This window comes from Macrosteles quadrilineatus, unplaced genomic scaffold (genome assembly GCF_028750875.1).
Source record: "Macrosteles quadrilineatus isolate MER2022 unplaced genomic scaffold, UCM_ALF_1.0 Scaffold_3__2_contigs__length_128488019, whole genome shotgun sequence".
In the NCBI taxonomy this organism is placed as follows: domain Eukaryota; kingdom Metazoa; phylum Arthropoda; class Insecta; order Hemiptera; family Cicadellidae; genus Macrosteles; species Macrosteles quadrilineatus.
Window position 1 is genome coordinate 57,036,978 of NW_026542596.1, and position 18,418 is coordinate 57,055,395.

At 30.9% G+C, this 18,418-nt stretch overlaps 2 protein-coding genes across 2 annotated transcripts in view; one reads left to right on the plus strand and one right to left on the minus strand.

Annotated features, from left to right (window-relative positions):
- LOC128988908 (FMRFamide receptor-like) overlaps positions 1–18,418 on the plus strand; it is a 325,276-nt gene that overhangs the window by 68,543 nt on the left and 238,315 nt on the right. The gene's annotated exons all lie outside the window — the stretch shown is intronic.
- On the minus strand, positions 11,087–16,462 carry LOC128988909 (uncharacterized). Its single transcript, XM_054410680.1, has 3 exons — positions 16,358–16,462; positions 15,781–15,805; positions 11,087–11,554 (listed from the first exon to the last, which is right to left on the minus strand). The coding sequence occupies exons 1-3, from the start codon at positions 16,385–16,387 to the stop codon at positions 11,124–11,126; spliced, it is 486 nt and encodes a 161-aa protein (XP_054266655.1). The 5' UTR covers positions 16,388–16,462; the 3' UTR covers positions 11,087–11,123.

Consider the following 18,418-nt stretch of genomic DNA (forward strand, 5'->3'; position numbering starts at 1 on the left):
TCTACATAAGTAAAATAGTCGGTTTGAATTTACTAATGGAATTCTAAAAGTTATCTCCTTTGTCTCAAATAAAACTTAATGATTTGTTGTTTGTTGACCTAAGTGGGCACTAAATATTTACTACCATCAACTTACTTTATCAGCCAGTTTATAGATCGTTATAGGGTTCAGAATTGTATCATGCGCTATAAAACTTATCTTAGAAATCTTAAGGACAATGTATGTAATTTGTAATAAAGTTTCTTAGAAACAAACGAGAGCTCTCCCCGTGGTCGAAAACTCGACTAAAAGTATGTAATGTGCAAACTTCTTTATTTTCACCCCACGCTGTAAATAAAACATGTGATTGGAATTTCTTTAATTTGTTTTATGTTTACATTTTTTTGTTATTTTGTCACCAACATAGCAACACATATGGCCCATGTAAACTTTTTTAATTAAGAATTAATTTTGTATGCTTATTTTTTAGCCTATTTTAATTTTATAAAGGGATTCTGCATATCCACAGGAAAATATCTTGCTTTTGGTACCAACCACGTGTAATTCGGTCCTGTAGTATGGTCAGGCTAGCTGTCATTATTTTGCAAACGTTTTTAGTATATAATACCCCCGCAGCAGCAAACCTGCCGTCTAAGCGAATTTCTATTTGGCCGAATTGATTTTCAATTGATCTATTTAAATAACATTAGGTTTAACGAGTACCTAGGTTTGCTGCTACAAGGAAACTAATAAAGTAGTGTGTTTTTTAGTAAAATATTGATAGCTTACTATAAAATAAATAAATTTGCCAAGTTTGATCAAAATATATCCATAAACAAGCAAACTACAACATTTTACAATATTCTCCATAAGAATAACATGGGAATTTTAAATTTACCATTTTTTAGTTTTCTCCGTAACCAATAACCGTACAAAAACACTTTGATATACTGAATTGTTTGTTTTTTTAAGCTCTTTAAGAAGGTTTAGAGAAAAATTGGGAAATTTTGTGTTTTTAGGGTAAAAAGTGAGAAAAACCAATTTTTACCCCATAAAACCCCCCATTAAACCCTGTTCCCATGGTCCGATCATGCTGGATCGCAAACTCATTCAAGTTTATCCCGCCTTACACCTTCAAACCAAATTTCATCAAAATCGGATAAAAATTACTCAAGTTATCGTGTTCACGGACACATATATATATATATATAAATCTATATATATATATATATATATATATATACATATATAAAAATTTGAACGAATGGTGTTTTTGGCCTCTGGGGACATTAAAATGAAAAAGTAAATCGGTCCCGGGCCTAAGTTTTACCATGAGACCTACGGTAATAGCTACTTCCCTATAGGGAAATTCGCTAAAATTACCACAGTTTGTACGAAATTGGTGAAACCCTTGATTAAAAAGTTTCTGAACCAGTATTTGCAATAAAGAGCACAAAATAGAGCCCGGACAATAAGTATAATTGAAAAAAGGGGTTTTAGACAGAGAGCAATAACTCCTATGAAACAGTAAATAATTCACTAATAAGGTATTGTCATATCTATAATTGAACTAGCACTGTATACACGAATAAAAATGTTTTGTGATTATAATACTAATTGAAAGAACTGTTTCAACATAAATATGTATAGTAAAATAGTTATTTGTGCAACTAGTGAGAAAAGTGAGCAATTGACTCACAGACAATTGTACTTTGAACTCGAGTTGCACATTATACTTTTCCTACAGTTACCATAAAACAAATAAATTGGTGAAGAAACATAACCTATTTTTACACAGAAGTTAACTTTTAATATAACATTAAATGTGAAGTGACAAATACAACAGTACAACAGCTGACCAGCTGATTTACAGCCAGTGCTACCAACGTATTTCGCGCGCATACGACGTTGCCTGCATGTTACGTGCTCACTATTTCGTGCCTTCACGTTGCAAATCTGGAGTGAGACAAAGTAATTAGAGTGAGACAATGTTAACATTGTCTCACTGATGAGCGAATTGGCCACTTTGCTTTCTCAAATCAGTGAGAGAACATATACATTGTTAGGTAACTGTAGGAAAACATATTAATTACAACTAAATAATATTTTTTAAATAAAAAAAAAACAGTTTTCACATATTTAATTAGGGGGTTTAAAACTGGCAAAGCTTAAACACGGGGGACGGGGGAGCTTTTTGGGGGTTTAAAACGGGTTACTTAGTAAAATGTTCTTTAACCAGGACGTGATTGAGCCATGCGAACGAGATCATCTTGAAAATTAAGAAGTTAAACGGGGAAAAGCCCGCGGGTTACATCTAGTATCATATATAGTGTGATGAAACAATTGCAATTTGCCTATAATATTTTCCTACATATAACAGTTACACCTAATTGTACTCAGTATTTTCTATTGATAATTCGTATGATGTTTTGTAGTATTTTCAATTAGAATCCTTAGTACACAGCATGATTATCCTTCTCAGGTCATTCACCCCAAGGTTCCCTCTCTGACTTGGCACTCGTGGCTAAAGTCGTAAGTTCAAGACGTGATACCAATCGCAGAAACTAGGACAATAAACCCCTTAGTATTCTTCGTCGTATTACTCACCTTTGGATAATATATAGGACAGTTAGTATTCACTAACTGTATTCATTTCTTTAGTTTCCTTTTTTCCTCATTTCAATTTTTGTTTCCCTAAAGATAAACGGTTTGTAAAATAGAAACACAAAAAATAAGAAAAGGTAACTTTAAGGGCAAAACAATTTCAATGTATTAAAGTACAAGTCGTCTTAGGCTACACTTGTAAAATATGTATACTAATAAGCTTACTATTTCACACTCAACATATTACGATCAAGTGTTAAAAAGCACATTTAGGATTTTGAAAGATTATATAATATTGTAACGAAGAAAGAAAATCAGGAAAATAAATATTTAAAATAAAACTTCGCTAATTGTAGAGGGAAAATCGTGTAAAATGAGTCTATTTTTCTTTTAATAACTACAAGACTGAGAGGAAGTTATTTCATTAACGCAAGATGTAATAATAACTTACGTACTGTAATAACAATTTTCCCTACATTTATTGTCCATTAGATGAATTTATCTGTGAGTAGCTTTTATGAGGAATTGGATGAAAACCACTCAATAATATTATTCTCAGTTATATTTTACTTTAGCATTAAGGCTAAATGTTGTTTAAGATTTTGTTACATACGAAAAAATCCCTTAAGATCCATCCCCCTTAACTTCAATGTACTAGATTAATTATTAAACATTTTTAGGAATTTATTAACTAAAACATTTGGTTAGTATATTTAGTCTCATTATATACAAAAGTATCATTAAACTATATTAAACTGCATCAAAATAAATCAAAAGTCATGGAGTTCATGGTTTTGCGTCAGTTTACATAAAAAAAAAAAATTAATTTTTTTTATCACTTAAAAGCAGATCAATTGTTTTTATTTTAATCAAATGAAAAAGGAGCGTTGAGTTTATTAGTTATATTTTCTACGTGTTCTATAATTGATTTAACAACGTATTGTAAATAGATGCTCTACTGATTGACTTAGCAGATGTCAGTCTTGTGATTGTCCATAGATTAATCAGTGACTAATCACTAAGCAGTTCTGTCACTCAATGTCTATGACATAGTTTGATGTTCACAGATGTCATCTTTAGTGGACATCTAAGTATATTTTATAATTTGATAAATAATGCTTGTAATTACTTGTTGTCTTCGTGGGTTCATTTATAATTAAACTATTTGGTCATATTTGGTACATATTGTTGATTATCAGAAACCGTTCAAAACTCACTGATAATGAATTAAAACATGATTAATGCTGTAAACCCAGTTACACTTTATTTAATCTCACACTTACATTTTAGACTAGATCTATAGATAGTATTGCTACGTTCATGCTGCATGTCTAACTAGTTTTACTATCATGTTTTATATGTTGCTCTCTTGTTTATAAACCAAAATAACCAGTGTAACTAGTGTACGAAACTCTATTTAATTCAATACAAAACTTATTATTTATTACTACTTGGCCCAGAACATATACCATATGGCCATATGGAAACAAATACTTTTGCAAATCTTTAAGAAAGAGTCAAACCCGTCGGTCAGGATGTTCAAGAGAAGAATATTACATCTTTGAGATAGCACAATTATAAACCTAGTATATATAGTATGATAATTTACTTTAGGGGTTTTAATACAAATTTTAACCAAAGATTACAAATCAAAACTTAATGCTTTTATCCAAACCTTGTACATATGTTTTTTCCAATCCTGGCAAGGTCTGTGGGAAAGACTTTTAACCCAATATAAAAACCAGGATATGTTCGTCCCTTATTCTATTTTATGATAACATTTCAGTTTAATTAAAGCCAGCATTTTATACGCCCCTGTGTTAATACGTCAAATAAAAGTGTTCATATTTATTCATAATTTTAGTAGCCTAAGCCTTAAAACGTGACATTTCAATGACCACTGTTCAGAATCACTCATACATCGTACAGTTAGTTGTACAGCTTAACCTAGATAAAAACTTATACAAATAATAGCTTCATATAAATACTTACTGACTTACCCCATTTATTCCAACAGGTATTTAATTTTTGGATTTATTTGCCAAGTCTTTTTATAACAAAGAATTAAAATCATCAAATATTTTAAATTAATGAACAATAAATACAGTAAAATATTTTTTAACAAACGTTTAATAAACTAAAGCGTTCTATGCCCAGATAGATTCGTGTTTGACATATAATGGCAACTGTGAGAGACATTATGATGAATATGAATATGATGAAGTATGATACTGTGAGCATTGTTTAGTTTGGAATGCTGCAATATTGACAATTACTGTCACAAACATGTTCTTGTAGCTCATGCTAATATTATGAATAATAAACTATCGTTACTGTCATTTCATTACCATGCATCAGTTAGTTCGCGTTATATGCATCGTTGAAGCAATAAAACCCATGTTTGTAATATATTTTACTAGCTTTAATTGAAAATAGTTTACCAACTAACCTTTTGGTTGAATTTACTGTTAAATTATCCATATTAATTAATTATTGCCGTATTGTTAGTTTATTCAATTTTGTATAATTTAGGAATAACACATATCAGGAGCTTGATTATAAAAAACCACCATTGATTAAATACTAAATTTACAAGTACACAAAGTGAAGGTATTGTTGAAAATAATCATAGAATTAATTTATTACCAGCATCCAAATCTAATATTGGTAATAAATGGCGTAAATGACGTTATGTAACATTTTACTTACCATCCCTGTTGCTATAAGTTATATATGAGATCACTATAACCACCATTTTTCGGTGTAGAAAGAATGAAATTCATATAATAATAAAATGTTGTTAATATAATAAAATGTTACTAATCTATAGTGTTATAAAATCAACACTAATCACAATATAGTTTTAATGCCTTGCATAGAATAATAAAAAAAAGCGTTGAACTGGAGATTGACATTTTATAATTTACTGTGAAATCTTGGTCTTCGGGTGTTGACCGCGTCGTTGAATTAGTTAAAGATTTTATAATTTAACTAATCTCCTATATTGATACGTGAGGGCTGTTTTTTGTAAAGAAAACTCCTCCGTTATTTCTGGACAGATTTTAACGTTTGAGGTGTCAAATAAATCGTATCAACTCGTTGTTTTGCAAAAAACGCTTACCCTTAAGGGGACGAGACGCTCACAAAGGTCGTAATTCCCCAATAAGAATTACATTGATAACAAATTTAAAAACAAAAACAGCTGTATATAAAAAGAAACTAACCAGCTTTTTGGGAGTGAATATTGATGTTTGCAATATTTAGGAAGTTATAGACAAACCTAAACAGTCAATCATGTTTTGTTGGGAGAACAAACGATTTCTTGAGTTTAATGGAGAAATATTGAAAACAGGAGGATGGAGACAATTAACAGGAAATCTTATACGTATGAAAAGAGTAGAGGAGAGGCCTGGTCTTACAATAAGGAATCCGGGTAAACAATCACTTGGGGAGATGAATAATATTTGCCAGTTATGCTAAGAAACTTATTTTGGAAGTAAAAAAAAAAAAAAAAAAAAACAATAAGAATATACACATCATGTTGTCACAGTGGTAAAGTAAACCTACCTAAAGTCAGATAAAATAAATACATTCAAGAAAGGTTTACTGGTAACAGCTTTAAGTCGGGAAACATTTGTAGAAAACACTAAAAATAAGGCTGGGTCCAAAAATTCTAAAATATTTTTACAAGCGTTTATTATTTCAAAGCGCTATAAAATAGCGTGAGTATTTCTATTAGTTATATAAGCATTTAGTCAGGTCTTTTAAACTCATCGAAAAGTATGACTGTTATTACTGTAGTTTTAAAATAACTTCTGTATAATAAGAAGGGTTAAGTAGCTTATGTTACATGTGGTTCTTTTTAACAACCATGTTTTGTAACTTTTACAGTGCCACACAAAAACAAGATTTTTGTAAACTAAAAATCACTATCCAAGCACCAACTTGCAAATAATTGTATATCCATTTCTCTTTATTAAAGAAACACTTTTTTATCCATTTATTTTTAGGACATATCTATGACGTTGGGAGGATAATCCTATCTACTATGTCCTATGTAGCTCTATACCGATTAACTCTATCAAAGCAATAGCCTAACATAACTAGTAGCGTCACCTGCAGCATATGTCCATTGTACACTCACTGGCGTTAACTATTGTACACGTAACTATCCTTAACACTTGTTAACTCAATTTATTTAGTTGTTTTTTGAATAATTTATTTGTAAAAAAATCCATAAAAATATATTATGCGTAAAATATAAAATATTTTATGTGTAATAAATTTTAAAATGTTAAATTTTTTACTTTGATTAACTAATTAATAGCATTTTTCAACAATAAATGTTGCTTATATGTGTATTTGAACTATATTGTAAAGTCAAACATCGATCTGTAAAATGTTCTAGTTAAAATATTTACGATATGTGACGCTAAGAATTTGCTTCAAATTTATAATTTATAAGAGGACGTTTGTGGATAAATTTTACCAACTTGTGCAAGTTAAATAAAATAAATATGAGTAAATCAGTGTAATAGTCGAGATTTTACCTTACAAATATTTGTCTGTTGAATTTGGAAAGATGGATTGTTATAATTACGAGTAGTTATGATAAGTCATTTGCGGTGAACACCTGCCTTTTTGAATGGATCTGGGAAATACAATTTATTCGGACAAAAACGAACATTTTAACTGATTTGCCTTAACAGGGATAAACAAATACTAAAATAAATGCTTAATAAACTTATGAAATAAACTTAATAAAAAATTATAATTTAATAATTCATTTGGTTACTATGAATACGATTTGTAGCCTATGTACATAAATTTACATTTCAAAGGCTCCATACATTTAGTTAGTGCCTAGGACTTGCAATAAACAAGGATTTAGAATATAAATTACTCCCTAAAACCATAAAACTTTCTCTCACACTTCCTTATTCGTTACTCTCTCGTGTATAAGGCTTTCCTTGGTTATTTCCAAACACTTAGGAATGTACAGTTTATATTAAAAAACCTGTACGGGTTTTGTACCTAGAGTAAGTATTATTAATTATAACTATTTGAGCTAAAGATGGTTCCAATCAAAGCTGAAAATATGTTTATTCCCTTTTTCAGCAATAGTGTCATGTTTTTCTCTGATAGTGATGTGTTTAGCAGTAATAATTACTAAAAGGAAAACAATCATTGAGAGATTCCAACAATGCACATCACTAAGTGTCTTTTGGATTAATTTAATTGTTGAGAGAGATTTTCTTTTATATGACGAGAATTTGTAATATCAATTAACACCAAAACACACAACATTGTTTTTTTCTAGTTGTTTTGCGGCTTACTGATGTTTAAACTAATTCCCTACAACATGCTTAAATGAGATTAATACCCTTACTTGTGATTTAAAAAAAAAAAAATACGAATGTTAAAAAGGAATTGAACACATAGAATCCTAAAAGGGGGCTTTAGCTGTAACTTTTATTCATCCATTTAAGAAAATGGTCGTCAAAATGGTTAAACTTCTCGGGTTTTAAGTTATATTTGAAATTATAACCAGGAAAAACACCTACTGTTGAAGTGTTTTAAAGGTTAAATAATGTAACCTAAAAGGGCTTAGGAATATTTTTCATTTACATAAAAAGTACCTCCACTGACTTGCAAATAAACCGTTTTGTAAAACGCAATTTACAGTAAAATTAGTTTGATGAGTCATAAAGTGCAATAAAAATACAAATTTTTAAAATATAATATTCCTAGCTAAAAATAAATACGAGTGCAACGACTGACCATATCAAATCACTTCGATCAAAGTTTCTTGCTGACTACACGTCTACTGCACTTGTTAACTTTCTTCCAAATTTTCACTGACAAAACTTTCAAACTGGAGTGCAGCATCATTAAATATTTTGTACAAATAATTAATGTTGTCATTGGTGCAACATGTAACAACTAGCTATCATTACAACGTGTTGCGATAAATAATACAGTGGGAAATTACAATTACTTTGAACAATTACTTTAAATAGACATATAACATCTTGCATCGTAAGTGAATCAGAACTCAGAGTGAAGGTTCTAGTTATTTTTATATACAAACTTAAATGCTATGACAACAATGCAAATATAGGTTTATATAAAAACAATTGTACGTCACGAAGTTTAAGAAACAAATTCTGATGTGTTCCAATGGGAAAAAAAATTTTATTTTTTAAAATTATTATTTATAAATCCTAAAATTTCATTATAAGTAGATTGATGTTTGTTTTTATTTGTTGCGAAATCTCAACCACCATTTCAAGCATAACGTTAAACCATTCAGGTTGCATAGCTGAAACTTTGTCTTCAAATATCAATCCTCTTGGTGTTAAAAGTTCAATTTTCGAAAAGCATAAAGATTTTAGATTTCGTCTTGCTTCTTAACAGCTTACAAAACTTAATTCAGAAAACATATATCACATCACATTCAGCTATGCATCGTATGGTAATAGTTTTAAAATTTATGTAGCATTTTTACTCTCTCTCAGAATTCTTTCTCAGAACTCCTGCCTAGCCAGCATTGATTTACACTAATTTAAATAACTATATAACTATAGACCTATCCTTCCAAATTATGAACTGAACATGGAGAATTGCTTACTAATAATGCTGATGAATGAAAAGAAGAAGAAAGAATGAAATAATGCTGTACGTAGATTAAATGCTGAATTAAAAATATATCAATTTGATTGAGAAATGTTAAGTTACATTCTGGGGACATGTGAATGAAATTTCAGGTTTGAGAAAGGGCGAAGGGCAGCGAACCGGGTATGTGATAAATTTCCTACATTCCAAAGGCGGGCGAAGCCTGAAGGGCTCCCCGCTTGTTTTCTGACTTAGCCGCACATAATTACTAGGTACTTAAATCCTACATAATTATATTCTAAGTAACTTATCCCTTATGTCGGAAAGGACGCCCTGAAATTCGGCTGCTGCTTCTTCTACAAAAGATGGATGAGCAAAACGGAGGATAAGAGTGTAGGTAGGAAGGTGGGGAGAGAGCGTTCATGCAGTCGCGGCAGGCTACGAGTTGGTCATGGCTTCGCAAAATGCACACCCTATATAAAATATATCGTGCCGCTATGCGTCACAATAATAACGTTTATAAATAAAAAGAAAACATTATATCTATTTCTTCTAATTGGTGGTGTTCTATGACTTTCTTATGTTTCCATAGTTTGCAAATCGGCTCTTTCAGTTATTGTTCAAGAAGTGCAGCACATTGTTAATTCAAATAACTCTTTAGTATATTAAATAGTCCAGGCTTTCTCGCTTTTTTCCATGTGGTGAGTATTTACGCAAACCCAAATTCAAATAGTAAATATTTCATTTTAACAAAGTCAGTAAATGTTTGTAGCACACGTCTCCTTAAATTACAAGTAAAATGTTAACAGCAATTAAATTATCTAGCTGATGATAATGTAAACAAATCAGTTCTTTATAAGGATAACATGGGAACTTTAATTTGCACATCTACACGCCTAGACGAACATTTTGGTATATAATATGTGGGGTTAAACCTTTAAACAAAAAAGCCTTATTGTTCACAAAGTTTCATGTAGCGTATTAATAATTTACTGTAGATGTTTTACATTTAATTTCCAAACCATTTTGTAGCACTTAAAAATAGTTAGTATATTGTATTGTTTTTATACCATTATTGGTTACGGGGAACATACAAAAAACTTATATTTGAAATTTCCATGTTATTCTTATGGAGAATAATGTAAACTGTTGTGGTTTGCTTGTGTTTTGTGTGTATATATATATTTGGATTTTCACAGAAATATTTCCTACATGTCAGATTTATTCCCTATTTAAATAACATCAGGTTTAATGAGTACTTAGGTTTTCTGCTACAGGGAAGTTAATAAAGTGCGTTTTTTTAGTAAAATATTATAACTTTAGTATAAAATAAATAAATTTTCCAAGCTTAAATGTTCACTTATTTAAAAATACATGGAAACTTTAAAGTCCAATGGGGCGAAGCACATTGAACTGAGCGTAACTAAAATTATTCCATGACTTTTGCAGATAATTCCCTTTAATTTGACACATCAATCATCAAAATCGGTTCATAAATAAAAGAGTTTTGCTGTGCACAAGAAATTCCTTACGGAATTAGTATAATAGATTAACTTCCCTGTAGCAGAAAACCTAAGTACTCATTAAACCTGATGTTATTTAAATAGGGAATAAATCTGACATGTAGGAAATATTTCTGTGAAAATCCAATGAGGGAAATTCGCTTGGTCTACTTTCTAATCAGCTTGGAAACATTAAATTGCTGGTATATTAATGTTTCGGATAGAAATTTCTACATTTGATTGTCCCTTTTCGTTTTATCAAAGATGAAAGTCAAAGATGACGCCCAACAGCCTGGGCCCTGACTAGAGGATAATCCGTCTCTTCATATATCTCCACCATAATCAGCCAGTTTCAGGGATGGAACACAGAGTGATACAAAAAGTGATACATTTCATTCAACAAATGGTTTACTGTGAACTTAATCATCCAGTTCCTTCAGTGGTGAGTTCACGTACGCGTTTGTAAGCGTTCTGATTGACATCGAACTGGTAGACCCTCGATTTCCCCGCAATGGTTATGCCATCCGCTAATTTAAGAAAGTATTTGACTTCAACTTTATCTCCTCCAACTTCTTTCACTTGTTGTATACTCTCAGTTGCTTTGTTATCGTCTGAACAGTCGCTAACTTCATACCAGTCCAGCAAAAACTTCTGTCCATCCCTTTCGTTAGTGAGCTTTGCCAAGTAGTCTATGTTGTATACTGTATTCCCATTTCCGGACGTTTCAGTCCATGTCTCCGAGAAGCAGGTCAATTCACCGTGGTCTTCTAAAGATGTTTTTGAAAGTTCCGCTGATTTGCTTTTTAACCTTTCGGTCAACTTATCCTTCTGATCAGTATTCATAACCATTTTTACTAAAAAAAAGAAAGAATAACAGATAAGATTAGTTTAATATACTTTTTTTAGTTGTTGGCATTGCCTCATCTAAAACAAGGATGCGGGGAGAGAAAAGTTCCAACGCCGCAGACCCAGCCTACCGAAACAGATGTTGCACTTTTCACAATGGAGCGTCTGTTAATACTGTTATTAAACAGCAATAGGCCGGCCGGTGCGACGTGCCACACACCAACGCTGTGACATTGCAATAGAGCAGGCTAAGTTATTGTCCACTATACAGGGTGTCCCGGACTCTCTACCAAAATTTTAGGGCATTGTTACTGAGTAAGAAACATACCTAAATATCATATTTAAATTGTCCGGAAATGCTTAGTTACTCACACAGCCGCCATTTTGTTTTTTCACTTATTAATTTGTTCTAAAGAATTGTTAATAATACGAAATTGAAACTTTGCACACATTTATGACAACTAGACAAATCTACCAAAAAATTATAAATTTTTTTTAAATTCATAAAACAAAATGGCGGCCATTTAAAGTTTTGTTTCTTAAATTACTCAAAACCGTTGATTTTACAAAATGTATACAAGAATAACTTTTTTTAGAGGAATTTCATTACAGATCGATTTTTAAGATTGAAAATATTAACTGAGATACGGCTGTGTGAGTAACGAAGGACTTCCGGACAATTTAAATATGATATTTAGATATGTTTCTTACCCAGCAACATTGCCCTAAAATTTTGATAGAGAGTTCCGGGCTACCCTGTATAATATTGTTGCCCGTAAGGTGATAATAAACGTTAATAGTGTAAGACCAAACCAACCCAGTATCACAAAATGTTTCAAAGTTGTTCATCAAGTCAGGATTCGCACTGTTTGTAAAACGAGTTGATTTCAGTTAAAGATCAGGTGCTAAAGGGATGTGTCTCAATGCAGCCTTCTCTGTCTTTACCAGAGATGTCCAATAACAACTCTCATAAAGGAACAAGCTAAACAAATATGTCCGGTTAAGCATTCAATACGTTTTAGGCACCGTATGCATGTTTATTTTTGTCCTAGGAAGCTAGGCACGAGCCGGGATTATTTTTTAAATTATTTCAGGCTAAACCTAGGGGTTGCGGCATTATCTATTAGGTAAAATCCATTGGTGATATGGCGGGATTTTAACCCGGGATCTCATGGACCGAAGTCCCGCGCTCTAACCACTACAACAGCTCGCTCCCCCTCTCTCGTAGGCATGTAGGTCCCGACAGTTTATATGGATTAAGCAATTGAGCATTAAATTTTTGTTTGCCTCAATGAACACCGGTTACTTTTCGAAAATATCAAAACTATTACATAGTTAACACGATTTCTACCTTGTTAGATTGTTTTGTAGAACTCAGACTGGTGATGATTACGAATTTGGATTTAGCTTAAAACCGAACTTTTGACACAACGTTATACCCGATTTGAATGTGGTTTTTTGATAACTTTTGGTATATTTTTATCATATGCTGTTTCATATGCTGCAATTTTAAATTAAAAAATTTTGACTATGCAACTATTAAAAAAAACTATTAAATTTCATTGTTTGTAATATTATTGTAATATTGAATATCAAATTAAAGCATAGCTCATAAGGAATGTAACATTTTAAACAGAATAGAGATGTATGCATTTCCAAAAAATATATGGCCTTTAAAACTATACTTAATATCAATATTAAGAGCCACCACTTTTAAACAAATAAAAAATAGTCTAATTATTAATCCATCAAAATATTTGTATTAACAAGAGCTATGAAATGACTTACTAGACAATTATAGATTTGAACCTCTGATTTTAGTACATTCTGTATAAAAAAAAAAAAAAAAAAAAACATGTAAGCTATTTTAAGTTATTCCTTTGGGTTTGTTTAAGAAAAAAAAATTGTGTTTTATCATTGTGGAACTAATTGTTTGTCTGAAATAAATAGTATACGGGGTGGGGAAAAAGTCTCAGGACCGTTGAATGTTTCAAAAAGTAATCAAGATAGAGTTAAACAACCTGGTACAAAGTTACTGGGCATTATCATCATTTCAACACAGTTTTCAGTGGTACACTACTTCCCCGGGGGGGTGGCCCGCTAGGAGTCAGGAGAATACTCTAACTGTCCACCGCGTGTTAATGCAAGGGTTTAGCATCCCGACATTGTCGGGTTAGTTCTAAACAGATTGAAAATATATTTATGTTAATTTTTTCATGTCTAATTTGTGTATGATTGTATCGTTAAAATCTTTGGTAATAGTAGAACTTTGAATGGGAAGTGACAGGTAAATACTTCTAAATAAGCTTTTTTCTAAATAATTTTACACATACAAATGAATTTTCAGAAGAAAATTTAAACGATAGAGTCATAAATTAGAATCTAAGGAGTAGTTCAGCCTTCTTCAAATGAAATAATTTAAAAATTTCACTCAGTATATTCAAAGGGCTTTTTTCAAAATTAAATCAACTTAGTCAAATAGACTAGACAGCAAATTAACCATCGGAGAAGGTGAGGATGTTTATTATTATGACCACAAAGCTCCAATTACCATAGGCATTTCTGAAGGTACATATGAGGTGGTTGAGCTTGCAAAGGAAATTAAAAAGCAAACCCCAGACTTTTTACTTACAGCTAATAATAAAACTATGAAAGCGACATTACATTCTAGCCATGTGTTTAATTTTACAAAACCATGTTACAGGGAAATACCAATTCGGCGATAGTGTGGTTGAAATTACAAACCACTCCTATTATCCCCACAACATTTTGGCAATAAATAATTCCGATAAAATTTGAAAATGTATTAATAATAAAGATTTGCTAACTCTCTCCCATGTAGAATTTATCTGTATACTAAAGGATAAATTGAGAATCACGATTAAGGACATTTTATAAATAACGCATTTGCATTCTTATTTGACGAAATAAGATACGAATTTGCAGGTAAAGAAATAGACATTGTGAGAAACCCAGGAATTTTTAGTCTTAAGAAAATATTGACCTCTTACAATAAAACTACTAAATTGTCTAATGTGGCATTTGATTCTGAACGCGAATTTAAAAGAGTTCCATAAAGGTGGCAAGTTTAGTTCTTGTGTCCCATTAGAGCTGTTAATGGGTGTTTTGGAGGATTTTAATAAGGTTTTAGTAAATGTCAAACAAGAATTGGTGTTGAAAAGATCCAAAAATGATTTGAATTGTATATTAAACACCCCTAATGCTCCAACTGATGGGACTGCTGATAAGAGTACCATAATTACACTCCAAAATACACACTCCAATGGGAGATGCCACATGTGATACCATCAGATGGTGAGAAGTTACAATTACAAAATATGTTATTGCAAAATAAAGATTTGCAAATTGCATTTAAAAGTTTAGAGTTGCACGAATTTCCATCATATCCCAATACCACAAGACATAAGTGGTCAGTAAAAACGTCTTAAAGTTTGAAGAAGCCTATGTATATTATGTTTGGTTTCCAAACAGCTAGAGAAAATAGTGCACGAAAAAGAACTGATAAATTTGATCACTGTAAATTTAAAAAATCTCAAAATATTTCTAAACTCTGAATATTATCGCACAGTCAAGTAGGTGATTTTGAAAATATACATGGGAATGGATGGGGATTTGAAATGTTTGTGAAGTTGAACAATAATAGGGAACATTTGTATAGGATGTGTAGGCCAGGGTCAGGATTTTTTTTAAGTGGCTAAAAAATGATCCCCTTGTTATTGCAATGGGAATAAACGCTCAAGTGACTTATCTTTGCCCTATTCTATCTACTGTCATATACGAAAACAACATTTGAATTTTATATTTTTGCCTAAAATTGTTTTAAAAGTGCACTAGAGTAAATAAGAAAAAAAAACAATTATAAAATGATTTTCATAGTTAATCGTTTAGGTAAATTTCTCTCTTAAACATTTATGAAAGTGGGTTGGCATCACTGCCCCAAAAAATCAAACGATAGAGGTGCGGAGCCCTAAAGAAAACCACTATATTAGATACCATCCGTCTCACCGCTAGGTCATAAGCTCTATTACATAAAACTTGGCTGGAAGAGGGACGTTATAGAGAATACCCTTATTGTTTTATATGTATGTTTTGGTAGGTCTCAAAAAAACATGAAGGGGGGGGGGGTCGCCAGATCAAAAAGGTGGGGAGCCGCTGCCCCTTAAGATGCATCGGCAATTAAATGTTTGAAATTAAATGTTTTAAGACTACTTACCAAAAGCATCACAAACCCCGAACGACTGTAAAAAAATATTATAACAACTGTAATCACATTTTAAAATGTATATTGTTTGTTGTATATAAACAGTTTACAACATTACAAAACATATAACAATATTTCGCTTTTTGGGGTTTGAAAAGTAAAGCTGAAGTAATAATCTTCCCACCGAATAAGGTGCCTTATACTTTAGATATTTGTAACTCATTGAACCATTTTTACATCAGCATATAATCTTTAGATAAGATGAAGAATTCCTGTGTTAGTGTGATCAGAAACAATAAAATGAAATCGTCGAAATAACAAAATATATATAGCCTATCAGAGTAGCAATATAGTCTGACTATTCTGACAGTTTGTTTAGTATTGTTTGATCAAACGAGGTTTTATTCCTACAAACTTAATTATGTTTTAAACAATATTTTATAGTTTTACGACTAATGCTGCTAAAAAATTAAACTTCTCAAACAAAAATACACTTATAATATATAATATATATTTATATATATATATATATAATATATTATAATAATTAAACAATAAAGTTAGAATAAATATAAAAATATAAACTCACGCAAAAAATTAGTAAGATAGGCCTAAGCATTTTTGACCAGTTTTAGTCAGGAGCAACTTGTCTGTGAGTAAGGTCTACCAGCTACTAAACACACGGCTAGCTGTTTCTCAATAATTTATTCCATAATTCTACTTGCGTCACTTTTTGCCATATGTTTATCTGAGTCACGATACACCAACCGAACATTTTATGCTCTAGAATTGTATTTACTTAATATTCTGTTCGTTTTACATTACCAATATCTTGGTGTTAAAATCCAAGACTAATAAAGTAGGCCTACAAATAATTCCTGATATGGGAAATTCGCTAAACATTTTTAAATGTTAAATTCCCGTGTTGTTTGTATGAAGAATATTGTCAACTGTTTCAGTTTGCTTGTTAATGAGTAACTTATATTTTGATCAAACATGGAACATGCATTTATTTTATACTAAGCTAATAATGTTTTTATAGAATAATTAATTTATAAAACTCATTTTAAGTAAACTCAATCAAAAACTATTTGTTTACAAAAACATTAATCATGTAAACAAACCAAATAGCAAAACTTTATAACGCAGCTGATAACAATAATCCTACAGTTTTACAAAAAAAACAGAAAAAAAAGGTATTCGTGAAACTTCATGTTATTTAAATATAATTAATAAAAAATCAAACCAGGTAAATGGAAATTCGCTTAGTCTGCAGGTGTGCTGTGGTGGGGGTATTTATCTAATTAATGCTTCATACGTACGTATTCCCTTTTCATCTAGAGCCAAAAATGAATTCTTTGCACAACTTTAATGTTACTTACAACAAGTTTCATAAATCATATTTCATATGTAGTAACATGTTCTTCAAATTCGTTCAAATTAGTATTCTTCAAAACGCTTAGGTTTTAGAGTTAAATGTTCAATACAGTATAAAAAAGTTTCCTTATGAAAACAGGAAAATAATCATTGAAATCAGACCATTAGAAGCTGAGATACAACAAATATGGTACAACAGTACATGGTAAAATTACGGCCATTTTTGTGTCCTACACGGAATTTGAAGTGGCTCCCTATCTGAAATGTTACCTTTTGGCATCAGCTATGACTACAGAAAGTGCCACATTCCAGTCAAAAAGTGCAGCTTTTTCCCAAATATGACCATGTACACAACGTACTAATTACTGTATTCTGTTTTGTTTATTTCAGCTTATCTTAACAACTTAACCAATCAATAGTTTAATAAATACTTATGAAGTCAAACGGAGTGAAGCCCGTGGGTAATTGGTAATAGCTAGTTAATATTGATTTTAAATTGTTCAACAGTGTGGCTGGTGCTCAATACACTAAATAAAATTGATTTTAGACGCTATATTTTGAAAATCAATGACACAAATTGGCTCATCAAATATTACAAATTTAGGATTAATAAAAAAGGCGTTTATCTTTTTAAAAGAGATTTTATCAAACATAATTCTACTTGATACATAATTTAATCAACCTTGCTTTAATGTTAAACTGATAGTTACTAGGGTAAAGCTGTAAGCATTTATTTGTTATTTTACAAGGATTTCGAATATAATTGAACTCTTAAGAAATTATAAATCCACATAAATTCACTTTGGTCCGAATTCTTTTTATGATTGTTGGAAATTTTAACTTATTTGAAAGGACATTTTTATGATTTATTTTTTTACACGTTGATTTTAGTTCAAACAACAAGAAACCTAAACATCAAAGAGTTAAAAGTATGTGTTCTTTGGAATTTAGCTATGAGAATTTTCTAGTTAAATTGTGCATTTTAATTCTGGTGTTGCACTAATTGTTAGTGAATGTGAGCCAAGGTCGAACAGCTGCGGGTGTTTAAAAGTAGGACTAGTTGCAGCGTGAATATGAACTTACAAATGAAAAATATATTTCAAAATTTCTAAAAAACAATACATTTGTAAATAATTTTACAACTATGTGCCACATTTATTTCTAAAAAATAAAATAAAATCAAATCAAATCCATTTATTGCCATCAACATTATAAATACATGAATAGCAACGTCATACAATTTCATCACAGTATATCCATTAACCTACGTAAT